The following is a 26,268-nucleotide window of genomic DNA, read 5'->3' as shown; positions in this document are numbered from 1 at the left end:
CACACACACCATCTCTGACACAAGCACTCTCTCTCTCTCTCTCTCTCTCTCTCTTTGTATTCACACTGTAAGTAAAATTTGTTATCTGCACAGGAATGAAAACTGTATCTTTTTTTCATTTACCATATATTTACAAAAAAATCTGCAACGCCCCCCCTCCCTCCCCTCCCTCTCCCCTCCCCCTGTCCCCTCAAGATAGATTACATTCAAAAAAGATCCGACCCTTCTAGATTACATTCAAAATAATATACTATTCATGATGCAGTCACAGTTATTCATTTGAAAGAGGATCAGAATAGGCTACAGTCAGTCAGAGGTTGAGTGGTGGGCTTGACCGGGAGGCGACCTTTGACCTCCTCGCCATGGGCCACACGTCCGCCGGGAGAGATCCAGAGTCTGTGGTGCTCCTGCGGGCGGACGGCCTCCGTGTGAGCTCCCCGTCACAGTGGAGAGGAAACAGATCGTATTTTCTTTATTTCTCTTCTTCGTCTTTTTTCTTTTTCTTTTTTTTTTTTTCTTCAGAGAAAAAACACATTGTTCAAATAAAGTCCTCTGCAGATCAAAAGTTGCCCCCAAAAAAAAAAAAAGGATTGTATTCTCACTGGTATTATGAACGAGCACACAAAAAAGTATACAATGTAGCACAAATAAAACCGTATTTACACATAGTATGTATTGCCAGCGGCCCATAACGCGTTGTCTTCAATAGATGTCACAAGGATTTTTGACATGATACCTGCTTAAAACAGATTATACTATTAAACATAGCCTACTATTGGTATAGACAGATATCAGAACTGTACAGAACGGACGGCGGGTTATGTACAGCAGACACGTGGCCGTTAAACAGAACCGACGCCGGGTGGACGGAGGCGGGGCCTCGCCTCGCTTTATGGGCTGAAATGTTTTGGTAAGTAAGTGCAGTCGAGGTCAATGCGGAGAGCGGTCAGCCGCTGTGGTTGTGCATTAGAGGGGGGGGGGTAAGTAACGCTACAAAGTGCACTCAACGTAACGTATTGTCTCCATATGGAAATGCATGAGGGTCATTGAGAAGCAGTAATCTCTGCAAAGGTCAACGCGGTGCGTCCACTCGAACACTTGCTTTAATATTTTACCCTTTTTTCTTATTTTTTTCAAAATCTGGAAACAGACCACTTGAGATGATTTGGGGGGAGAAAGACAAACTACAGGGACGCGTTTTAAAACCGTTCATCAGGCAGCTTATGGAAATGTGCTTTAGCGATGCCCGAAGCCAGCAGCTGCATCGGCCCCCGCCCGGCTGAGAGGAAAGCACCTCTGGGACTCTTTGAGGGCAATCAGACTCTTAATGAATCCTTTTGTTGTGGCCTCTCAGCCTGCTATTAAGAACTAAAGATTACATCTTCAGAACACGCAAACAAACGACAAGCAAACGTGTTCAATGCGAACGAAAAGCAAAGTGCTGCAAACAAATGAAGCCGGGAATCAGCGCACAGTTGAACAAAACCACCCAGAGAACGAATCCAATCCTCTCCGATCAAACAAATCTCAACAACAGCCACAACTTTTTGGAAAAGAAGGAAAAATGTCACTTTATATAGATATGGGCCACCGAACAGCAGAGGTTTGCTGAATGGCATCGCTGGTGAATGAGAAAGTAAAACAACACTGTGCTCATCTTCTTTCTTTCTTTCTTTTTTTGTCTCTCAACACCTCCTTCATTCTCTGTGCTTCAGGTACATCAAATGAAAAGGTCGTGAAACGCAGCCGAGCACTCCGACAACTTCTAAAACATCGCTTTGTAGATTTAGATGTGGAGCTATTTACATGAATATGACGTGTGACGATAGCGTTACTGGGAATAGTGATGGCCCTTGTCGTTGTACAACCTCGGAGTGGATTTGGTTGGAAGAAATGTCGATGTGGATGTCGAGGAAAGCACAAATTGAAATCAACAGTGAGGTATGAAAACAGAGTCAACATTTATAAACTCTACAAATATTAAAATAGTCTGAAATATAAAAAAGAAAAATCCGTAACTCGATGGGTATCTTTTTGAATATTCCTGCAGAATGTGTTGCCGAGTGTCGAAAGGGGAGAAAGCTCTATCTACAAAGTCGTGTCCGCACGCTGTCCATTATGGAGACACACTATCTTCCCTTTCACTCCCAGATAAATGGATTACACGAGATGATTTAATGCGGTGAACGTAGAGAGTAACCCAGAGATCAGTATTTCTGATGGTCGGGTTTCCTTTATTCGTGTACGCCTTCCACGTATGCACGCGTTTTGGTTTCCACGGACAAAAACATGCCTGCAGTGACGTCTGCAAAGGAATAACCGAACCAAAATCACTCAACGTGTAAAGCTCTTCTCGATGTGATGGGGACGAGGACGATAGCATTTACAGGAACATTTACAGCCACAAACCTTCACCCTGCTTCCATCGCGTGCAAACAGACACACAACCACTCACCCACGCTCGAAGCCCCAGCGCTCACACACACACACACACACACACACACACACACACACACACACAGGAGTACATACAAGAAGAGCGGCGCCTCAGCCCAGTATGTCCAGGTACACGGGCGAGGCCTTGGCCAGGCTCTGCAGCATGCTGTGGATCTCCTTGATGTTGAGCCTCATGTAGGGCTCCCTCTGCCAGCAGCCCAGCATCAGGTCGTACACCTCTTTGGGGCAGGTCCGGGGCCGCTGCAGCACGCGGCCCTGCGTGATGCACTCGATCACCTGCGGGCCGCAGGGGCAAGTTCTCAGTGGGATGAAAATGAAAGATCAAATCCAATCGTTTTGATTTCAGTTTTGTATTAATGTCTGTCACATACATTAGGCCGGCGTCACATACCCCTACATATCACACGTATTACCCAAGTTTGTGACTTTATTATAACAAGGACACCAGGAGAAAGGTGGCGAGTGGGCGTAACTCGGTGCCTCTGACCTCGTTGTTGGACAGCTGGTACCAGGGCTGCTTGCCGTAGGTGAAGATCTCCCACAGCACCACGCCGAGGCTCCACACGTCGCTCTCTGTGGTGAACCGCCGGTACATGATGCTCTCTGGGGGCATCCAGCGGATCGGCAGCATCGTGTGACCGCCCACCTGCAGAGAGAGAGAGAGATTATTCTCCATTAGAAACCAACACCACAAGATCCGGTGAAGAGTTTAAATCACACGAGGACTATAATGGGATATTTTTAGCCAAGCTTCCGGCCCGGCACTATGGATCAGTATCGGCTGGTGGATCAACCCACTTTCATCCATGCCGCAAATATCTCAAAAACTTCCCAAAGTATTTTACATCAAATCTGATTGAGACATTATTTATTTACGTGTTTGTTTTGGATGCATTCTGCTCAAACTGACAACCTCAAGTCACCCGTCTCACCTGACCTCCCCTCCCACCTACACACCTGTTCCCACGTTCCCCCCCCAGCCCTACAGATGTGTGTGCATATCAGCACATCTGCCTCCCTCTGTTTCCTGACAGCTGCTTGTTTGAGGTCAAGACGATATTTTACCTGCGTATGGGTTTAAACTTTGTCGTCACATGCAGATTCCCTGACTCTTGTGTAGTATTTTATTTTGCTCCATAATGCATTAAAATCAAGTCCCTGTGCCCGAGAACTAGTCTGTCCTTTCTGATTTTGAGCTGACTTTGAGCTTTATACATAAAAATGCAGGGTGTCACTAGAACACACAATTCAACAGGACTGCATCCCCCAACATGAACATCCAGTTTAACATTCTTTTGAAAAGTGTTTCAACAAAACCTAAACATTATAACCTTTATGCAATGGAGGAGTTTTAACTAGGCGCACACAATAAAGTGGTTACTGAGTTTATTTCTGAGCAATTCAATTGAGTCGCTCGGGCATCCCTGAAACACGGCTTTTATTGCATCACAACCTTTTATCCAACCAGCGTCTACTTGTCTTCTTCCCTGAGATATTTCCTGTCCACTAAATGCATTTCCTCCTCTCACTGTCTCCCCTCTCATCGAATCACCTGCGTACTCTCATGCACGCCATCACATGGTGCCCTGTATAACTGGCAGGACAACAATGGTCCACATAATTCTATATATTTCTAGTTTCATTCGACCCTCACATCATTGATGCCACCCCCTAAACATGACTTTCACTGTCTGATGTAAACTTTTGTGTCACATGATTCTATTTTATTCGTAAAATGATGGCGGCCTCGTCATTCCTCGTCCTGTCAATCATTCCACTGTTTGTCGGCCGCGTCTCTGTTTGATGAAATGGATTTCAGGGGCCTCTTTGTGGTGATCTTATCGGATGCAGGGAAATGCAGGGCGGAGGTGGCTTTTTTTTCTTTTTGACTCCACTTTGTGCAGCAGAGGGCACTGTGGGATTCAAGCTAGGGTTTGAAACTCAAAGGATGAGGGAATAAATTTCCTCCATCTGTTCCTCAACATGACAAGTTGTGTGTGTGCGTGTGTATAGACATATATGTATATAGAAGTATGATCATTTGTTTTTATTGGCTCGTAATCTTCTCATCAGATCCTATACTGTACCATAACTCTACGGTTTAATAATGTGATGGTAATGTAGAGCGAAGGGACGTATTAACTCCTTGCCCAGGGAAAAAAAAAAACTGCCGAAGCATTTTTGCACTGTTGGCCCTTATTACCATGGAAACAGTAATTTTATGCAGATTATAGAATTTGCATTTAAATGGTATTAAAAATAGATAAAATACCTCTGGTTAAAATTGACATTTCTGCAGCTACACAGTTATTTCAGGCAAAAACTGGAATAAAATTCTAATTACATATTTGAGACTGTGCGTATGTGGCTACATTTCCATATTCCTATGTATATATTGAAGGTTCGGTGTGCGTGCGTGTGTGTGAGTAAGGTACTGTGGGTAAAACGAGATGAGAAAGGGAGAAATCATCTAAAATACTCACTCTGTAGTAGTCTGTGCTGTAAACATCTCTGGACATGCCAAAGTCGCCTATCTTCACCAGCAGGTTTTCTCCCACCAGGCAGTTCCTGGTCGCCAAGTCCCTGTGAACAAAGTGCTGGGAGGCCAGGTAGACCATGCCGGCCGCAATCTGTTGGGCAATGTGCAGCATCTGGGACTGGGTGAGCTCCACCTGGATGCAGTGCTGACCGTCTGCCATTAGTACTGCATCCGGGCCGTGAGACCTGCACCCGGGAACACGTGATCAGGGCTTCAGGAAGTCGACCAACAATCGTTCTTCATTGTACAAAACCGGCCATAAATATGAAGGAGGGGGGGGGGGGCTTCAATCGAAGGTGCCGGTCGTAGTGCTTCAACAGGGGCCGGGGTGTTGTTAGAGTTCAAAGAATCCTACCTGAGGAACTTGTTCAGGTCCCCGTGCTTCATGTATTCAAACACCATGATGAGCGGGTCGCTCTCCACACACACGCCGTAGAAAGTGACGATGTGTTCGTGCTGCAGGTTGGTGAGGAGCTCGGCTTCTCGGTAGAAGTCCGCTCGGCCGCTCTCGTTGGCCTCTTTCAGAGTCTGCGGAGAGGCACAGAGAGCGGGTGAGGGGGCATCACCTGTGACAATTGTGTGCGTCTAGTCGGTAGAACGAACCAACTGAATAACAAGCGCTTCGCAATCTGCACCTTGACGGCTACGTGGAGCTTCTCCTGGTCCGGTGTCAGGTTGTAGCACTCAGCGAGAAACACCTTCCCGAAGGCTCCTTCTCCCAGCTCCCGCTTCAGCACAATGTTGTGTCTCTTGATGTGCTGGACAACTTCAATGCAGAAACCCACAAGTAGCATCGGTGCTTTTGTGATTTTTAGTCCAGGTCAAATTAAATAAATTGCATTTGCAACGTGGATTTCTTTGATTTTGCAATGTTTGGATTTGGGAAACATCCCAGAATAGCAAGAATATTGCTGTTATTATGTATAAAAACAATACTTGAAAGCAGTTCTATCGATCTGAAAAGGAGAATTAACGATTATCAAAATAGTTATTTTAACAAATCGATCCAGCACAGATTAGAATGTCCTATACAAGATTAATGATAATAATAATAATGACCACCTGCAGTAATGCCCGAGAAAGAGAAACAATCAGGTTCATTCTGCTTAGCTGAGCCTTCTCAACAACAAACAAGCTCGTGTCTCTGAACATCCTCTAACTGTCCCCCTGTCCCAACGCAGCAGGACGCTGACAGTGAATACGGACGGCTGTGACCCCTGCGTGGATCGATCCGAAAAAGGTCCGTTTGCCCACGAGGCGGTAACTCACACGTGTCGGATTTCAGCATGCCGCCGGAGTTACGGAAGTACTGCGGGTTCTCAATGACGGGAATCTTTGTCATCCCAATGATCACTGCGTCTGGACCCATCTCCGAGGACGACGGGGTGTTGTTGCCATTGGAGACGTGATGAAGAGGGCTGGCAGAGTCATCGTCATTGCTGATGACTGAGGAAGAGCCTAGGGAGCCGAGGAGGAGGAGGAGGAGGAGGAGGAGGAGGAGGAGGAGGGGATTGAGAGGCAGGAGATGAGTAAAGAGTAAGGATGGCAGGTGGAGCGATATTGTGGAGGAGGAGGAGAAGAGGGAGTAAGCGGAGGGTTGGAGGGAGAAAAGGGATGGAAATACTAAATACAAATCGTACATTAAGACAAAGAGAGACGAGAGGCAAATGTTGACTTGACTACGTTTTACTGCGAAACAACTTGTGATAAAAAAAGCTAAGCTAACCGGATCTTTTCACTTACACATCTGGGCAAGTAATCGAGTATGTGCACAAAATGTTGAATTGTTACTCTCATAAGAACACTTCACCTTTAAGACCAAACTTTGAGTTTCTTCCGTATTTCAGAATGATCACCATCAGAACGCAGCCGGTCAAAGCAATGCCGGCGATTCCCACAACCACATACACCTGGAGAGAAAAGACGCCAAAAAGACTTCCTGTCAGCAGAAACATCTGGCATCCTTTTAGCCGAGTGGTTTCCAACATGGGGTCAGGATCCCTGTAAGGGGCCGCAAACTAAACATGGTGCCGTGAGATTATTTACTTAATAGAAAGCAGAAATAAATAATAAATATTTATGTCACATCAAATTGGGGTTGTTTTCTCAGACTTTTCCTTTCATCTTTGTTGTTTTTCTTCAGAATTACAAGCTATTTCAGGCGCAAAAGGATAACAACAGTTTTGTTAAGGCCAACGGGCCAAAAGGATGAGAACCATTGCCTTCACTTACTGCGACACTGTCGTCCAGCGGAGGGAGTGGGGACTCTGAAAACAAAATCAAAACAGCCGCTCAGAACATTTGAAAATAATGAGAGCGAGCAAATTACTCAAATCGTACTGCCGACTGTCATGTTATACACTTACCAGTAGGATCTGGCCAGAAACCAGATTGTTGGCAGAGACCACAAACAGAGAAACAGACCATAGAAGAGTACGTTTAACCACACATACGGTTATTATCACGCCGATGGGCTCTGTTTGAATTTTCTGAATCGTCACTTACATTCGTAGAAGTTTTCTTCTGTTGAAAAGAAGAACAAAAAGGTCTGTCAGCGGTCAAGTCCATTGACAGAAATGTGCCGACTCCCCACCGAACGAACCCCCGTGACAACACACCTGTGTGGTTGATGTAAGGCGGGTCGATGAACTGGGCCGAGACCTTCTTCTCGTCCCGCCCGTACTCATTCTTGGCCACCAGCCTGTAGACGCCGTTGTGGATGTGCGTGGGGTTGACCAGCTGCAGGCAGCCGTGGTCCTCGCTCTCGGTGGACAGGTGGATCCTGGTGCGCATGAAGTCCTGCTCCAGGAGAGCCACGTTCTCGTGGTACCACTGCAGCTCGGGCTTGGGGTTCCCCGTCACGCTGAATGGGATGCACCAGTGGTGGTCCCGCTCGGGCCCCAGCAGCTGCTGGATGGTGGGGGCAACTGACACGGAGGCAACCATAGAGGAAGAGTAATAACGGGATGATAGGAAATCAACACCAGGAGTAAAAGCCAGTAGGAGGTGCCACATTTACGGGGCTCAAGAGGGGAGATGCAGCTAGGGGATGAATCGTATGGCGAGGAGGTACGAGCCGGGGCAACACAACATCTAAAGGCTGACACCAGGAAAACACGGTGGAGGGGAATGAGGAGAAATGTGTCTTTGACCAAGCAGAAGAGTGCGGTAAGGCATGAGGAGCTTCACAGGAGGAAGAGTTATGGACAGGAAACATGGAGAATCAATACGATTTGCCAAGAGACAGTAACGATAACAAACTGAGGAGCCTTGTGCTTCCACTGGAAAAACAAGGTTCAGAAGAAAGCGTTTAAAAGACCATGAGAGGAGATCAGACAAAAACAAAAAAAGTACCGACAAGATACAACCTGCATAGATGCATGCTACAGTTACAGACAATTATTACAGAGACGTAGGGGTCCTCACAGAGAATATTGAGTTGCAGGGTAGCCTCGGTCTGACCGACCATGTTCTCGGCACTGCATATGATCACCTTCCCATTATCATCAGGAGACAGGTCCGTCAAGGTGATGCTGCTCTCCATCTCCGAAGGGTCAATCTGTTAACATCATTGGATTGCATGACACTTGTTAAACATGTAAAAGTCTGGAGTGACCATTCGGCTAACTGCACAACACACCGACTGCGTATTTGTCTTGTCATCATTAGATCCTGCATTCAATTCGGAATTATTTTTCTCGTCTTCTAGTAAACTGTAACCGCTCAAAGTACGTGCTATTGCATGGAGTGTGGATTCACATCCTCCTTCTTTATAATGCCGCAACCCAAACTTTGAACCCTTGCTTTATATCTGCTGTGCAGACGATTGCAGGCCAGAAGAGCCAGAAGAGCCAGAAGAGCCAAAAGCCTAAACTGCAGTAAATAGCTTGGTGTTTTCTCCATTGTCCATACTATATATTGGGACATGCTAAATCTTTTTCTACTATAGAGTCTGTTATTTTGGTATTGGAACTTACAACAAAACAAATGATGAGTTTGACTTTCTCGGGTTTGACGTTTTTTCACTGTTTTGGCATCGAGCTCTAAGTTCATTGGTTTCTGGTCACCAAAACCTCCAGTTGAGTACAAACATATTGTTCCATTTAATGTTTTATGGTTGTTGATAACAACTAAGCTTTATAAGAAGAAGAAGAAGAAGCAATCCAGTATTCATTTTTATTCTTTTAATGGGATTTGTTGACGATTACATGAACAAAGAATAAAGCTTGGATCCTAGTCTGAAGCAGCTCTGTCACTGCTCTCATTAATTCCTAGTTCCTCTAATGAGTAATATCTTCATGTAAAAGATTCCTCATCTTCTCCACTCCTGAACAACAACCAGGTTGGTGGACCTCTACCAAACAGGAAGCTGGACCAGCTCACCTCGTGGTGGGTGGAGAGCCAGTCGAGGTTCCACAGGATCTCAGGGGGAGGAGAGCCTGAGGCGCTGCACACAGCTTTGACATTACTCCCCTGCATCATCGTCACAGATTTCGGGGTGACCTCTACTTTGGGAACCACTGCGAGAGAAGAGCACGCGGCATTATCGGACATCCGACCAGACCTTTGCACCGATTGATTTGTTTGCAGATTTATTCCCGTCTTTCCCGTCTCCATGAAGCGATCGTCTCTGTGAGCGTTCAATATCAGATACCCGGCGTGGCTTATTATAACATGGTTTCACATTACCACAGTCCGGTGGAGAGAGGCTGGCAAAGGCCTTTGGCGCTCCTCGGTCGTCTATGCATGTCAGATCTGGACTGTCGGTTTCTTCAAGGAGCCTCAGTTTGATCCATATGTTCTCACAAACACAATCCAGAGGGTTGCCGGACAGCAGGAGCCTGGTAGATGAAAACACGGCACATGGGGAAACCACAAAACAGAGCCGCACTGACACGTTTCTCTCGACGTAACACCTACGGGTATGTCGCGTTGAAGCTCTGAAACGTTCTCCACGACAGCGTCGATAGATTGTTGTCTCTGAGATTTCTAAAAGGTAAAAAAAAAAAAAACAATCAAAAGCCGGCTGCTCCGGTGAACCCACCAATGAAGCAACTACCGAAGGTCTTTAAATCGCTACTTACACATATTGGAGTCTCGTATTGTTGAAAAATGCATCCGACGATAAAGACGTCAATCTCGTCTTCATCACTGTTCTGTTGTGAAGGGTAGAATGGTGAGTCGGATGTATTGTGGTTCCACGTAGGACAGTACAGACGCACAGCGTGGTACTTACAGGTTCCTCAGGTTGATGTAATGCCTCAGACTGTTGTCATTGATGTCAAACAGTCTGTTTTGATTTGTAATGTATCTGTGAAAGAAAAGGGGAGAAAACGAGTCCATTCAGTGAAAAGCTAGTTAATACCTTCATCTGCAAACCGATGTGTTTGTGCGCGTGCGTTGTGTTCTACAATGTCACAGCGGCGGCGTGAAACGAGAGAATCGGTCGTGTGTGTTTAGGAAACTATGAAGAGTCAGTCATCTTCCATGCGGCTTACAGGGTCAAATTACACCACTAAAGGTGCATTATAAATAATCTGATAGCTCAGTTGACAATGCCAGCCGATAATCGTTACAGCTTTATTAATTATTTATAAATGAATGTATAAATCTAAACTTTGAATCATGTTGTCTAAATGGGGACCAGGTGAAATACTATATGTCATAGACTATTTTTGGTCATCTAAATGTTTAGTTAGAAGTATTTAAAAGAAGGTTTGGAACAATAACTTAAAAAGAGAAGTAAACACAATTTATCATTTTAAAATGAACACAGGATGATATTTTTGGTGGGAAAAGACTTTTGTTATGTATTATACGTTTAACAGCACAATGCTATGATATATCACAACTGAAGGGACTTTGTTGCTTCAGCAGCTTAGTTTTTATCCTTAAGCAAATGAGGCACAGGACTCCTTTTAGTCATGCTTTGACTTCCAGAAGGTTCAACCGACCAGCCGTCTTCATCGAAATGCATTCGCGTTTCAACAGTATTCTCCAAATGGGATTTATTTGCCAAAGCTAATAAAGCCACAAGGATCAAGTTGCTAACTACATTCATGGTGTTTCCAGCCTGTCTGCCTCCGTGAGTCTCCCCTCCATCCTCCACCGGGTGCCATGCAGTTGTACACAGGGTTGTATGAGGTGCACAAGCCTCCACACTGACGCAGATAAGGCTACAGAACTGTGGGTAGTTCACCGCCGGCTGTATACAACCGATGTGATCTCACGTGTAATCTGGCAACAATGTGGTCTTTTTCTCTTCTTTTTCTTTTATTTTTTTAAATGTTGAGGTTATATCACACCGCCGCCCCAAAAAAAAGAAGCCGGAGTGAGCACCTCGGAGGCTGCAGCGTCGGGCCTCAGCGTTCACTCCATCACAACCTCTGGAGCTGTTTTGTCAAGGAAACACCGACTAATCCAAATAAGCCCGACGCGCACTCTCACCACCATTACGCACACACACACACGCACACACACACACACACACACACACACACACACACACACACACGCACACACACACACTCACACACACACACACACGCTATTGTCGTTACTGGCACGCGCGACCCCCCATCTACGCCAAAATACACACACACACACAGACACACACGCGCGCGCGCGATCGCACACGTATAGGCTGCATGATCGGACAAACACTCGGTTATACGAAGAAGGAAAAAAATCCCACATCGTGTGTATGAAGCGCAGGAAGGCAGATGTCTATTGATCTGTAATCCACAGGAGGAACGATACCAGGCCTGCTGTTATTAATGATGCTGTTGGTGTTACTATTACCTCTTCTGTTAACATCATTCTAGCCCGCAGGTATGATCGCGACCCGACAGATCGAAGGTAGTTATTTACGCATCGCGTCCTTGTAAGTTCCGTGGCTGTACGGCAACGGTCGTTTTTCACACACTTACATCTCGGTGATGTTTTCCATGTCATCTAACGTGAGGACGGGGAAATCCTCGATCCCTGGCACGGAATCATTGCAAACAATCCGCGAGATGCTGCAAGTGCAGGATGCGGGGCAAGCGTCGCCAAATCTCCACAGCCCCATCAAAACCAAAAACAATCCGACACGAGCCATGCCATATTCCCCCGCGCTGGAGTCCATCGCAGGTCCAAATGATGTCCCACGAATCCCCCCCCCCCCTCCCCCCCCACCACCACCCACCCACCCACCCACCAAAACGGAATCTGGTCAGATTGAATTTCTCGTTCAGATGTCCTCCCTCGCCGCTTTTATCTGGTCCAAGTTAATCCTCAAGACTCCGCACGAAACGAAGAAGAGGAGGGAGAAGAAGAGGAGGAGAGAGAGGGAGAGAGAGAGAGAGACTTCGCTGTCGGTGAGGAATACGCAGAGCCCGCGGTTCTAATATCAAGATGCCATGGACTGGCCTTCCCGTCTCCGCAGAGCCGCTATCACACTACTGCATGTCGGTGTCGTGAAGCGAGGTGTCAAGTGGTCCGTCCTGCCGACGTCTCCTTCCTCCCACCTCGGGCACAGACTGTTCGCCTCTGCCTCGTAAAACAAATATGAGGTGTTCCAGATGTTTTAATAGGCTCGCCACCCCCCCCCCCCCCACCCCTTCCTCTCCCCCCACTCCCCCCCCACGAGCGATTTCTCATACGCGTGTGGTGATGGGGAGGGAAATAAGAGAGGCTGCACAGTGGAGTGGGGATGCGTGGTGATGCTGCGCGTGTAGGGAGGAAAGCTACCTGCATGCGTCTATCGATTATCGGCGAGGACGAGCGCACCCCCCCCCCCCCCCCCCCAGCCGTCACTGGGATCAGGTTCATGGGGGAGATGGTTGCGATGATACCCTGGATACATTTTATTTATAAGAATATAAAAAATTATATATTTTTATCATGCAACGGAACATGACGCAACACGCGCCGCAGTCTCGTCGGGCGGCACTGAGCGCTCAGCTGCGGGTCAAATGCGCTGTTTGCGGCGGGCACAACAACATTCTGGACGTAAACTCTTGTGTTGTAGTTGCTCTGAGGCCATGCATTGGATGGAGCCCCCCCTCCCCTCTCCCAACCCTGCTATCCACCCCACCGCGCGCGCACACACACACACACCGTTGTACGCTTGGCCATTAGGCCTATAGTGTGACGTACGGTTGACGCACAAGACGGGGTGCATCTATGAAAAATAATTACCTATACTATGTCTGCAAGCTTCGAATGGGTCTAACTCCAATTACTGGCCAGTGTGCGATACAGGAGCAAGAATTACAAGAAAAACAAATGGTTTGCCACATGTTTGTTTGGTTATTGTTGTTGACAAAAAGCTAATTTATGTGTTTTCTTTCAATTAAGTTAAGCGCACAATTGAATAACAACCCACTGTAATAATCTGTGTAGGTTTTATTCCAATAAACCATGACCTAATAAATGGAACTGAATATCTCAACAATATTTGGTGCTGATCTTTGGTGTCCATTCCCAATATTATTGATTAATTCCAACGCACTGTTTAAATGCCCAATTTAAGCAGATTAAACAACAAATCAATCCGTAATTATTTTTAGTCCTTTCAGAGTTACAATGTAGATCTCAATATCAAGGTGATAAGATGTCTCAAAATGATCAGATCAAATCTGTTTACCGGTGGATTCCTAAATTTCACTCATAATGAGGAGGCATACTCATGTCAGGACACATGATCTATGACACAGCCTGGATAGTTAGTGTCGCTATGGTGACTTGCTTTTTACAAATAGCGCTGACAATGTCAAGTGTCGCTATGGTTGCAGATGAAAATATGTACGCAATCTTTTTTTCATGAGAAACATCAAGAACTGAATTATATCTGTCTCCATGGTAACCTCGGAGTATAGGAAAGGGGAGAGAGCTCTTTATTTTGCAATAGATCCTTTATGAGCATGACAACACTATTAGAAAGGGGGATGTTTAAAATAGAATGGACACAAGTCGGGCTCCTGATTTGCAATAAATGGGCAGTGAGGTGGCTGATCTCATGGCTGTAAATGCATCTTTTAAAATGTTCCACAGCACACATATCTTAACTTTGCACTGATGTCTAGGACTTCAGTTTGACCTTTTCCATTAACTGGCAAAATAATAACTGTTACGTCTTCAATGCGTTGAAACTTCTGTTATGCCGAGCCGCGAGTTCTTCCTCCTCTTGCGCATTTGGTTTGGTGCCACGCTGCTCCGGCCTCTTCCTGTACCAGCTAGTGGCAGACTTGTCTTGAACCTCGTGTGCAGTGATGCAGCTGTGACTCAGCCAGCGAACTACATCCTGTACTATCTACTGTAGCTGTATGGATTATCAAATGTGCATCCTGTCAGAATATACTACTGCGTCTAATCTGGGTGAATACAAATAACAGCTCAATATTCAATGTTGGGAAATCAAGAGAATATGTTTTGATCTGATGAGGGGAAAAAATGGATGAAACTCTCCTTTTATCAAGAAGCAGCATGCATATTGGGAGGGATGGAATGTGTCAAAAACAACTAAAACCCGGATGATGATGATGGATCTGGGCGGCCTTAAAGCCCCCATTAGAGGAGGAGGCCGGATGATAGTTGTGCTCAGATTCAGAAACGGGGTGTTGAAAAATCGAGAACTGTGAGATTTATCCAAGAACTTGAATGAGAAGAATCAAGTCAGGTTTGATAGTTGAATGATTAATTATTTGTATGAAGAAAGGATTAGGAATAAGAATTGAATTATTCCCAAATCAACATAAAAGTAATACAATTCATAACATCAAGGAGTAATACGTGAATAAGAACATTAAATAACTATTGGTAAGCAAGAAGGCCGATCGGACAAAGGCCGCTCATAAAACGGGAAGCATCTGAATTGAAATAGACGGTTTGATTAACTGATTAACAAAACACCAGTTTATGACCGAGGTTGTCTCCGGGTCATGACCGTAAGCAGTGAACTTGCTGGAAATGAGCATGGTGAGTGTGTCAAGTGGCACCATGTGTTTGCAATTGTCAGCAGCTCCGCTCAGTCTGCCTCCTACTTACTGGAGATCTTTGGAGGATGTCCATAGGTCAGAACACTTTGGAGAAGTTCCCACCGATGGTCGGGAAACGCTGCGTCGCTCTGACTGTGCATTTTATTCTGAAGTTTTTCCATCTGAGAACAACATTGCGACAATGCAGAACTGTCCCAATCCCACGATTCGGCCGGATCAAGGAGCCCATGGTCCTCTGGCTTAACAGCTGGCACGGAATGAGATGGGGGTTCAGCGAATGATGGGGATCATCTTGTGTGCTCTCAATCCTCCGACAAACAGGCTGCTACCTGCTCTGGAGTTTCTTTTTAACTTTTGCATTTTTACTCTCTCGCCTTATTCTTCAGAATGAAATGATGTTGAGTTGAAAAAAAATAACAAAGGGACATAATTGGGATTGTTTGAGCAATGCTTTAATGATTGCATGTGATTACTTCTAACTAAAATAAAGCAACCTGTCCTCTAACGGGTTTCTTTAAGAAAGACAAATCGCTTCTCCTCTCTGTAGTCGTAAAAGAGCAGGTTGTGTGCACTTAGACGGGTCCATGGAGGAAGGCGGTTAAGTGGCATTTCATTAGCAGCAAAAGCAGACTTGAAGCTCGCATTCTCACCATCTGTTATTAGGGGCAAGCTGCCGTTTACACTTTTCACGCAGTGTCTTTAGGTTAAGGCCACATAGGGTGCTGGTGAGAAGGAAGTTAGGGAGGCTTGAGGAATAAGACAGTTTGAAGCTCAATAAGTTATCTTCTCACCAGTGCCATGTTGACATTGTTTTTACTGGAGTTTTAACACCACACTTAAATGTGTTCTCATCTTTGGTTGCTGATGTTTTTCAAGGGTATAATAACAAAAATTGTAATAACCAACATTGACCTCTTTAGCTATAACTCTGGAATATTGACTGTGCACTGTCACTGCTAAATGAATACATATTGGCATCACATTTTAGGGCTAACCAACGAATCCAGAAGCACTTTGAAATCGGAATCATCTAAATAGATGAGATAGCCTAAAATAACAAAAATGTGTAAATCAAGAATTCAATTTAAAGCTAATTTAGGACATTATTTTTTAATATAATTTAATTTGAATGGACTTCATGCTGTATGGTCTATATATATATATATATATATATATATATATATATATATATATATATATATATATATAAATATATATATATATATATATATACATATATATGTATATATATATACATATATATATATATATATATATATGTATACATATATACAGTGTATACATATATATGTATATATATATATATATATATATAAATATATATATATATATACATATATATGTATATATATATATATACATATATATGTATACACTGTATATATGTATACATATATATATATATATATATATATATATATATATATATATATATATTATAAGCCCTCGCGGTGGTTGTTATGAGATAAGGGTGTCTGCCGGGGGGGCGGGGCTGAGAGAGGCTGCTGCCTGCCAGACTCCACTTTGTACAATAATACCCCACATTTCATGGAGAGCTCGATATACTGCTCTGGGCAACCAGACGGGGACATCGTTTTCGCTCTGGGAACGTAATACGCATAAGCTCCGCCCGCCCGCACTGCCCTAATAGAGCTAAGTAACAGATCCCGGGCGAGTGTCAACGAATCGAGCTCATCCACAGTCGTCTTCTCCTCTCATGCTGAAAACGTGCAAACGTTTCTGGGCGAGCGGAGCCGCAGTGAACGTGGCTTTTGCTGCAGGTTTGTTTTCTCACACCGACAGAAGTTGTTACCTCTGTGTTGAACGCTGCGTCATTTCCAGCCGGTCTGTCTGTCAGATGCTATTCGATTAGACGGCTGACGTTTACACAGATAACGTAACGTTAACTTCCCGCTCGCGCCACTGTATTTTTTTCTTCCCGCGGGTGAATATACGACTCGAAACGTGTTCCCTTTCTTTTTTCCCTCCACTGTAGCTGCTACACGCGCCTCGCTAAACACACGGGGGATAAAGCGACCGGCTAGCTTAGCGCTGCTGTTAGCTTAGCAAAGTAACGTCTTACTTAGCGACGCAGCTAACGTTAGCTCACTCCTGTTTGACAGATCAGGTGACCAACACCTTCTCCCTTCCGGGGTGTTTGGACGTCGCGTACGTTTCCTTCTGGCAGACATTAAAGGGGGGGGGGGGGGATGTTTTTTTTTTTATGAGCTTTCTCCCCAAACCGCTGGATCGTTTAGCAGCAATGCCCGTGTGTTTGTGTCCTGGTGGGTTATTAGCCGGAGAAAACCGCCTGGCAGTTAGAAAGGCTCGCTGCTGATTCCTCCGCTAAGCGGGCTTTGACCATCGTGTCCCCGTTAGCAGCAAGGCCTCCGCACCGGGAGCGATGCTCGCACGGGTCCAGCTCGGCTCGGCGGTGTTTACCGGGGGCGGGGGCGGGGGGGCGTGTAGGTGGACCGCACGCCTTAGTAGAGCTCCTGCAGGCCAGTGTGAGATTCACGACTTTCTACCCAGAAAGCATTCATGCAGCTGCATGCAGACTTGGCTCCGGATTGCAAAGGGTTTGTTCTCATCAGCCCACCTGGAATTTATTAGAAATGAATCCAATGTGTATCAGACAAAAGGAGACGTGCAAAGCCTTTTCTGGTGTACTAATGGCTATATAAGCAAGTCACTATTTCCAGAAAAGAATCCCCCTGTTGCATATTCGATAATGTGGATGTGTCTTTGCTTGTATTGCATGTAGCCGGGCTGATTATTATTATTATTATTATTATTATTCCTGCTGCAGATTCAGGGAGAGGAGCCCGTTTGCATTCCACCGCAGGTGCAAGACGATGGAGGTGAAATCAGAACACCAGGACGAAGACATTGCATTCGGCAACACTGACGCTAACGGTACGCCTCTTCATTCTGATCGGCTATTTGTGACCACGGTTCAAACGGCATGAATGGAACAAAGCACTAAGCGAGAATTGGGAAGGAATTGAGCCCGTGAGGTTTTGGACGAGGCTCGAAACACAGTGTGTGTAGATGAATCGGCTAACTAGTTCACTCAAGGGAGGGGAACAAAAAGTAAAGAAGGGAACATTTCTGGCCGGCGCTGAATAGCATGTGGACGTGTCAGATGGTTGAGGCACTCTCCTGTCCAACATGCTGCTGTTCAGTGGGCCCTGAGCAGATCTGCCCGTCCTTTAGTCCAGGAAGGGTACATGGTGGCGCTGGACATATTCCAGCACATAGTTGGCTATTGAAGGATTAGCATTCTCTGGGTGGATCATGCAGTAGAGCCAGCACTCGCCATGTATTTATATTTCTGTATTCCGCCAAGTGCACGTGGCTAGCGTTGAAGTCAATGACTGGCTACGGTTTTACCTGGTTTGTGTCCCTTTTCAGGCAAACGCCCGGCTGAGGACATGGACATGGAAGAGCATGCCTTCAAACGTTCTCGCAACGCAGATGAGATGGTGGAGCTGCGGGTGCTGCTGCAGAGCAAAGTAAAAACCCCGCTCACACAGCGGCCCGCGTTGGTGGTTTAGTCTGAGGTTTTTCCCCTGTTGGTCAGAGTGATTATCATTGATATTTCTAAGCAAGACTTTGTTTTCCTTCACAGAATGCTGGCGCCGTCATCGGAAAGGGAGGCAAGAACATAAAAGCCCTACGCACAGACGTGAGTAAACGGATGAAATGCGGCTGTTCGGCAGCTGAGGAGCATATTTCGTTGCTTAATAGAATTCAAAAGGATCAAATCCATTCAAACCCCTGCCCCCTGCCCCCCCCCCCCCCCCCCAATGCATTGCAGTTCCCACAGAAACAATCCCAGGTTTCATCCAGCAGCTGCGAGAATCGACACGCACTGTTGGTCCAAGATTATGTTTTCCAAAAACGATGTAACCCAGTCGGCCCACGTGGGCCGAAGGGAAAGAGCTCGGTAGAACAGAGCTGTTGTCCTCTAGTCCTCTTGTGACTCTCAACCCGATTCCAGTTCCCCTCGCAGAGGTGAAGCTACGACCTTGAAGCGACAACAGGTGCCTGGGAGGATATATTCTCAGGGACGGGAACTTCCAGACTGTTTTTTTTTTTCTTTTCTTTTTATACTTTGTCCAGGTCACTTCCTGTTCTTCTTCACTCACTAGTTTCGAGTCTCTCATTTCACAAAGTATAGCCTGCATTCAATTAAAAATGTATTCCTTCTCCCCCTCTTCCCTTCTCCTTTTACTTTTTTTTTGTTTATATTTTTGGCCACCTTCCTCCGTTGCCCACGTACCGGATCGACATGCCCCTCCTCCTGAACGCCCGCCCACCCGACACTCCCGGTTGGCCCCGCCCCCAAACCGCGCCCCCCGCCTAAATGGGCACCTAACTTGACATCTTGTGATTGAATGCCCCCCCGCCCAATGCCAACATCCACCACCACCACCACCACCACCACCACCACCACCTCCTCCACCACCTCGGCCCATGCAGTACAATGCCAGTGTATCAGTCCCAGACAGCAGTGGCCCAGAGCGGTATGTCCCACCAGTTATTGCCTCACTGCCTGATTAGAACAGCGACACACATGTCTGTGATAACCTGCCTTCTGTTTCATGTTAACGTTTCTCTATACATGACAGTATACCCCCCCCCATCCCCACCCCCCGCCTCCCCTCCCCCGCCAGCTCTACCTGTAAGACACGTGTACTGTTCCTTTCTTTTGTGTCCATTTTCAGCATCTCCTTTTTTTTTTTTTTTTTGGCCACGCAGTGAGACGCTGACGGATAGACGGAACCGCGACGCAGCTGTTTTTTTTTTTCTTTACCATAAAACTGGAAATCAGACATCTTTTTCTCTCTCTGTTTTCTGTGCCCCCCCTGAACATCCCCCCCCCACACTCTATTGTCAACATCCCTGTTCATGACTTCTGAGAGAGCGCTGGCTTGTCTGGAGCCTTTGTCCCCCCCCCCCCCCCCCCGTCCCCCCTCCTCCGTCCCCCCGCTCAGTCACTTATTACTGTCGTGTCTATTATTTCATTGTGCTGCCCCCCCCCCCTCTCCTGCACCCCACAAAGTAGTTGGTAAGCACTCGCACTTCTTCCCGCTCCTCAACCCCTATGCTCTGTTACTCCTCTCTACTGCTCCCCCCCCCACACTCTTACCCTCCTCCTCCACCCCCTCTAGTCACAATGAAGAAGGTGTGCTGGTGGTGCAATTGTTCAGGCAGGAGTATGTTTGAGTTTGTCGCGTTCCCTCTTCCCCCGACTTGCTGGTGGTGCAATTGGTCGTAGAAAGATCTGTGTCTCTCTCTCTCTCTCACACCCCCCCCCCCCCTCCCCTCACCCCCAGCTCTCTGTGGCCAGTCTCACTCTAAATCCAGCCGTTCTGAAGCTGCCCTTCCTCCCGAGGGTTCTGTTACTTTGGAAATAATATTAGATTGCGTGCATGTGCGCTGTTTGCTCCGTCAGGTTGTAGTTGTGTGACGTGAGCAGCAGTCTGCGTTTCTTCTTTTTTTAAATTTTTTTTTTATTTGTATGTTTTTTAAACCTTTCGTCTGTGACCGTCGGCCTCGCTGCCTCGTGTACGTTTATTTTTGTTTAAATCTTCCCTTGCTTTTGTTGTCTGCCTGTCGTCCCCCTTTGTAACGCATTTCTTCCTATTTGGCCGAAATGGTTGCGGGCAGAATCCTGAGTGTGAACGCCGGCATCGACACCATCGGAGACATCCTGCTGAAAATCATCCCAACTCTAGAGGAGGTGAGCGCCCCGATATTTACCCCATTCATTAAGTGCCCCCCCCCCCCCATCAGGGTGAATGATGGCACCGAGGGTTTTTTTCTTTCGTTTGGAGGTTTTGCGCTTGTTCAACCTGACCAATCAAGTCAGGGAAGAATACAAGATGCCAGCTTGTGAGCATGTGGAGTCAGGATCTGTAACATTTTAGCACCGAAGGTGCTGGATTCAAATTTTTCTGGATACACACAATGCGACCAAACTGCCTCGTCCCAACTAGTAACCCTTTCGTTTTGTCGAGACTCTTTGGAAGTTGTCACACATGTGTCCAAACATCAAACACGTGGTTGTTGCTCCACATTTTGTGCGCGTCATAACACAACCTAAAGCATAACTCTTAATAACCATAACCACCACCTTTTGTGAAGCTCCAAGTAAGAACGTTTTGTCTAGACTGTCGTTGCTCTGCAGGTTCTTGTTGTTTTTTGGTGATTTTCTCACTACTCAATGGTTTCTTTAGTGAGCTCCTCCAAATCAGCCGTTCCGTGTTCAGCTTTCAGGTTCATTTCTGAGACTGCCAACAGTGCAATTATGATTGTGTGTGTATAAATGAAGGACCAACTATTTCTGTGAATTGTTAACAAAAGCATACTAACGCAATGAGTGACTCCTAATGGCCTTATGTACGTACCACAAGTGGATGTAAACGGTAAACGCGGCAACTGGAGGATCTAATGGCAGAAAAGCTGAGCGCACTGATCTGGCTTTGTGTTTCCGTAGTACCAGCATTACAGCGGGATTGATTTTGACTCGGAGCTTCGCCTGCTGATCCATCAGAGCTTGGCAGGGGGCATCATCGGGGTAAAAGGTGCCAAGATAAAGGAGCTGAGAGAGGTAGGACAGAGTCCAGATTAGCAGAAGATGAAATCAGAATATTTTTTTTCTTTTTTCTGGCATCTTGTGAGTACTAATTGTGTTTTCTGGATTTAAGTCTGACATTTTCATACGTCTGTGCACTAGAACACCCAGACCACTATCAAGCTGTTCCAGGAGTGTTGCCCGCACTCCACCGACAGGGTGGTGTTGGTGGGAGGAAAGCCGGAGCGCATCATTGAATGTATAAAGGTCATCCTGGAGCTGGTGTCAGAGGTGGGTTTCCACCTGTGAGACGCGCGCACCTTGTGCGTAGTCGCGTGATGTCGTGCCGCGCCAGACGTGTTCCTCCTTCCGTGTCATCCTTCAGGCGCCCATCAAAGGGCGGGCTCAGCCGTACGACCCCAACTTCTACGACGAGACGTACGACTACGGCGGCTTCACCGCGCTGTTCGAGGAGCGAGGCAGGCGGCCCGTCGCCGGCTTCGCCGTCCGCGTGCGCGGCGGCGGCGGCTTCGAGCGCCTGCCCCCCCTGCGCGGAAACAGACCCATGCCGCCCTCCAGGAGGGACTACGACGACATAAGCCCCCGCCGCGGCCCCCCGCCACCGCCGCCGCTGAGCAGAGGCGGACGAGGGGGGAGCCGGGCGCGTAACCTGCCTCTGCCCCCGCCACCGACGCGAGGAGGGTGAGCGAGGAGCCCCGCTGACTGTGGCCGCTTTCACACCTGTGACCTGATTTGAAAGTGCCCTTCAATACTTGAATGTATGACTGCATTCATGATCTTTTTTTTTTTTTTCTTGTCCGTCATCGTCTGCAGGGGCGACGGGTTCTCACACGGCAGCTATCGTGGCGGCATGGACGACAGGCCGAGGTGAGCGCGCAGCCGGAATGTCAATCGTTTTGTTACTCTAGAAAGCATCAGACGTCCGTTTAAGTCGTCGCTCGGCGGCGGATTCAGAGTCTGATCCTGGTCCTTTTTCTTTCATTTTTTTTGTCTTTCTGAATACCGATTTAAGAGCTCTGACCCGCTGGATACTGTAGAGTTAAGTGTCCTACAGCGAGACGGTATTAATACGTCTGTATTGTTTATTTACTTTTTGTCTGTAGTGACAGAAGGGGCCGAGGAGGAGATCGCTACGACAGCCTGGTGAGTGCCGTGCGTGTTCACGGGCGCTGCGCTGGTGCCGGGCCGCGTCCTTGTAGCCTCCCGGTTGTGTGTTTGTGAAACACGTTTCCGATAATGTGATTTGGAATTCCTTTTTTTCTGGTTGTAGCACAAGCACGGAGGCGCGGACACTGTGCCGTTTTTTCCCTGTGTATGCACGCTCATTGTAGGCCTGTTGTTGCCTGGCAACAGTTGTCTCCGTGGTTACCACAGAGCAGCCGAGTACGTAGTCCAGAGATGCACCGGGCTAGCAAATGAACCTGAGCGCGGACCAAACGCATTCCTTCAAGAAACAAGGCAAAGAATACATTTGATCAAATGAACACCAGTAAATCAATCAATCAATTAATTTGTGAGAAAACATTAGCCCCAGAACATCGTTATCCCACATTATTTCACTTCCAGAAACACCCGCAGGCCTCAGATCCAGAACCAACAATGTACTTTTCAGACAAAGTGGAATTGGATGAAATAAATATAAAAGTCACTGAACAGTGAAATATGAAGCAGACTGATGATCCTGACCAATAGCAGCCATAGAATGTTTAGTTTATTTGTATTGTACATAAAACACAAGTTCTGCCATTATTGCCTGATTGAAACTGTTTACCTTCTTTTTTTTAAATCAACCCTGAAATGCAGAGTGGAGGTGGATATGGTGAGTGTTACTGTTTCATTCACCATTCATGTCACATGTTCTGTTCCTTTAGTTTACGAGTCCACCGCTCTCTGCCCACTTTATTAAGAACCCTATAACAGTTTAATGTAGTCCAATAAACCAACCCTGCCATGACATCTATCTTTACAAACCTCAAAATGTTTCATTGCCGGTGGGTCAAATCAACTGCATATTCCCATTTCTTCATGGGTGTTGAGTTTATGTAAACATCGAAGACCCAAATGTAAAGGCACACACGCGCAGGGTCAAATCCAACACATGAGAGTAAACGTTAAATACTGACTTCATCCAGTAGTTACATAATGGAATGTTGTGTTTGTTTTAACGATGTCCATCTTTTTAAACCATTCTAAAATTGAGAGGGTCCATCTACTAACGAACTGCCTGGCAGCCTGATGGCTAACGCTATTTGCTACGGCACAAAGAGGGAGAATGTATTTGTCATGGCCTTTCGCTGTACGTCTTGTTCTTTATCTCACTATCTCTCATCTCTGTGGTGTGTGTGTGTGTGTGTGTGTGTGTGTGTGTGTGTGTGTGTGTGTGTGTGTGTGTGTGTGTGTGTGTGTGTGTTTGTGTTTTTCCACTTTCTTGTTGCCTTTACAATGCTTCCAAAGACAACAATTCTTCTTCCTGGGAGCGCTTTCAGTCCGGTGAGTGCGGATGGATTATTCTCGTCCTCGTGTCTCGTTGTCCTAACCCGCCGGGTCCCTTTCCTCGCGTCGCGCGCTCTAGTTACAGACTTTTCCCCACTTTCTCCCCTCTCGCTTTGAAGGTGGCCGAGGCTCGTACGGCGACATTGGAGGCCCAGTCGTCACGACACAAGTCACCATCCCGAAAGATGTGAGTGAGACACGAATTCCCTCAAACAGACAAATAAAAACAGGCCCGACTCTCTCTGCTGTGAGGAAAGCCAGAAACTAAAACACTTGTGTGTGTGTGTTGGTCGTGCAGCTGGCCGGCTCCATCATCGGTAAGGGCGGCCAGAGGATCAAGCAGATCCGCCACGAGTCCGGGGCGTCCATCAAGATAGACGAACCACTAGAGGGCTCCGAGGACCGCATCATCACCATCACAGGAACACAGGACCAGATCCAGAACGCCCAGTACCTGCTGCAGAACAGGCACGTGCTCCTGTGACCCCCCCCCCCCACCCTCCTACAAGACCCCATGTGCTCCGATGCCCGGAAGTAGTAGTACTTAGTTTAGCTGCTTTAACTTTGACCCGACTTTCTGGTCCTCCTGTGAGTTGGTGTGTTTTGTAAGCTGGTGAAATATGAACATTTGATGTAAAAGATTGTTGTCCATAGTTTTGTTCATTCATTCGCTGCTTTGCACGGAATAATAAATGGAATTTTTATAGACTTGACATTTCAAACAATTATCAATCTTTGATAAACGTTTAAATTTGCACATTATGCAAGAACAAAATGACACGGTGCCCCCCCACACCCCCTCCCGATCAGATGTCCCGCCCCCCCACTACTAAATGGCAAAGCTGGTCGTCGTGTCCCGTTCGGGTTGGAATGAGCATCCTCGATGTTGTAATAAAATGCCCCTTCGTCTGTCTCCCTTTTCAGTGTGAGGCAGTACTCTGGTCGCTTCTTCTGAGAAGAGGGATGAGAAGAGTGAAGCCATGCTGCCACACTGTTTCCTACTTTTCAGAGCAGACATTCCTCTGCTTGGCCTCCTTCCCGGGCGACTACTCTCTCTCACTCTCACACACACACACACACACACACACACCCAACGCCATCGAAAGAAACCACAACAGAGAAAGCCTACGCTGTCAAGCAGCCAACACGTCTCCGTACCGGTGTCATTATTTTGAATTTGATTCCTGTGCCGTCATTTGGAGTAAAGTCATCTGTGTGATAACTTTTTTTTTGGTGTTGTGGGCTGCCGCCCCCCCCCCACACACACACACTCGAGCCCTTATCTCCCCCATTTCAGTACAGCATGCAGAATGTAATCTTTTTTTCTACGGAACATTATGTGAGATTTAGTTTGTCTTATTTACCCCCTCCAGCGCTTACTCACTCGTGTCTGAATCAACATGCATGTTTTCAGACCGTTTATTTTACAACTTCCTGTATTTCTTTCCACTCATAAATAAAGTGCTTTCTGGTAGGTTCTTTTTAAAGGCGTCGTTAAACATTTTGGTTTATTCTCATTCTGGCGTAGATTTAGAGTGCGCGCTCGTGTGTGTGCGTGTGCGTGTGTGCGTGTGCGTGATGGATATAGTTCAAGGAGCCAGGCGAGCCGTTTCTGTTTCCCGAAATGACTTTTTATTTCTGCTCTCAGTTTGGATGAATGTGCCAGTGTGATTGCAGTAAGACAAAATATCTTTATTTCTTTTGTTTCTGCAAAGAATGAAGCTGGCTAAAACATGTGTGTATATATTTGCTTAGCAACAGTCATTTCAGAAGTGGTTTGGTTAGATAGGCCCTGATTACTTACTACTCTATTCTCTTGGCAGGATATGGCGCCATAAAACCGGTTTGTGTGGTTTCTCTTCTCTTGTCTTATTTGTTTTCCGTCACACTCAACAGGCTGCATTGCAACTCAAACATCCACCCTGTTTGATCTAATTATTCTTGCGGAAGTGTTTCTAATATTGAAAATTGATTTGAAGTTATTTTATTTGGGGGGGTGAACCCCTAACTGCAGATGTTTGATATGGGGAACCTTGAGTTTTGTGTCTGCTCACATCTGTATCTCATATCTCTAGTAGCCTACAGTTTACTAAATAAAGTGTTTTGCCACAGCTCATCAAAGACTCACGTGTGTGTGTGTTTATTATATTTTAATACAATTTAACACACAACTT

General features: G+C 46.4%; 2 protein-coding genes across 5 annotated transcripts; one reads left to right on the top strand and one right to left on the bottom strand.

Moving 5' to 3' along the window:
• Positions 1-522: 522 nt before the first annotated feature.
• On the bottom strand, positions 523-12,162 carry ntrk2b (neurotrophic tyrosine kinase, receptor, type 2b). Its single transcript, XM_078088050.1, has 16 exons — positions 11,926-12,162; positions 10,233-10,307; positions 10,081-10,152; positions 9,917-9,985; positions 9,686-9,837; positions 9,380-9,516; positions 8,423-8,555; positions 7,579-7,923; positions 7,229-7,263; positions 6,807-6,906; positions 6,266-6,454; positions 5,632-5,762; positions 5,352-5,524; positions 4,941-5,181; positions 2,945-3,103; positions 523-2,733 (listed from the first exon to the last, which is right to left on the bottom strand). The coding sequence occupies exons 1-16, from the start codon at positions 12,120-12,122 to the stop codon at positions 2,548-2,550; spliced, it is 2,394 nt and encodes a 797-aa protein (XP_077944176.1). The 5' UTR covers positions 12,123-12,162; the 3' UTR covers positions 523-2,547.
• Positions 12,163-16,620: 4,458 nt separating this feature from the next.
• On the top strand, positions 16,621-26,215 carry hnrpkl (heterogeneous nuclear ribonucleoprotein K, like). Of its 4 annotated transcripts, none has more exons than XM_078088049.1 (16): positions 16,621-16,778; positions 17,807-17,913; positions 18,412-18,512; positions 18,629-18,685; positions 19,483-19,526; positions 20,674-20,746; positions 21,503-21,616; positions 21,743-21,871; positions 21,966-22,282; positions 22,415-22,468; positions 22,705-22,744; positions 23,405-23,420; positions 24,056-24,091; positions 24,214-24,281; positions 24,393-24,562; positions 25,019-26,215. In XM_078088049.1, the coding sequence occupies exons 2-16, from the start codon at positions 17,853-17,855 to the stop codon at positions 25,047-25,049; spliced, it is 1,311 nt and encodes a 436-aa protein (XP_077944175.1). In that variant the 5' UTR covers positions 16,621-16,778; positions 17,807-17,852; the 3' UTR covers positions 25,050-26,215. The 4 variants fall into 4 exon arrangements, with proteins under 4 accessions (XP_077944175.1, XP_077944172.1, XP_077944173.1 ...); XM_078088047.1 differs by having other exon boundaries at positions 16,659-16,778; positions 18,818-19,526; XM_078088046.1 differs by lacking the exon at positions 24,056-24,091 and having other exon boundaries at positions 16,643-16,778.
• The last annotated feature ends 53 nt before the right edge of the window (positions 26,216-26,268 follow it).

The sequence above is a fragment of the Gasterosteus aculeatus genome, chromosome 14 (assembly GCF_964276395.1).
Source record: "Gasterosteus aculeatus chromosome 14, fGasAcu3.hap1.1, whole genome shotgun sequence".
Classification (NCBI taxonomy): Eukaryota; Metazoa; Chordata; class Actinopteri; order Perciformes; family Gasterosteidae; genus Gasterosteus; species Gasterosteus aculeatus.
The sequence above is the reverse complement of the archived record's forward strand: the minus strand, read 5'-3'. Positions and strand labels throughout refer to the sequence as shown.

What these genes read in the sequence shown, in the direction of transcription:
- ntrk2b (XM_078088050.1), bottom strand. Translation starts at nt 12,122, where the DNA reads ATGGACTCCAGCGCGGGGGAATATGGCATGGCTCGTGTCGGATTGTTT. An exon ending in CATGCTGAAATCCGACACGT is followed by an intron (nt 5,763 to 6,265) that starts GTGAGTTACCGC and finishes TCTGCATTGAAG; the next exon opens with TTGTCCAGCACATCAAGAGA. An exon ending in ACCAGCTGTCCAACAACGAG is followed by an intron (nt 2,734 to 2,944) that starts GTCAGAGGCACC and finishes TGCGGCCCGCAG; the next exon opens with GTGATCGAGTGCATCACGCA.
- hnrpkl (XM_078088049.1), top strand. Translation starts at nt 17,853, where the DNA reads ATGGAGGTGAAATCAGAACACCAGGACGAAGACATTGCATTCGGCAAC. An exon ending in AGATAAAGGAGCTGAGAGAG is followed by an intron (nt 21,617 to 21,742) that starts GTAGGACAGAGT and finishes TCTGTGCACTAG; the next exon opens with AACACCCAGACCACTATCAA. An exon ending in CCGCCACCGACGCGAGGAGG is followed by an intron (nt 22,283 to 22,414) that starts GTGAGCGAGGAG and finishes CATCGTCTGCAG; the next exon opens with GGGCGACGGGTTCTCACACG.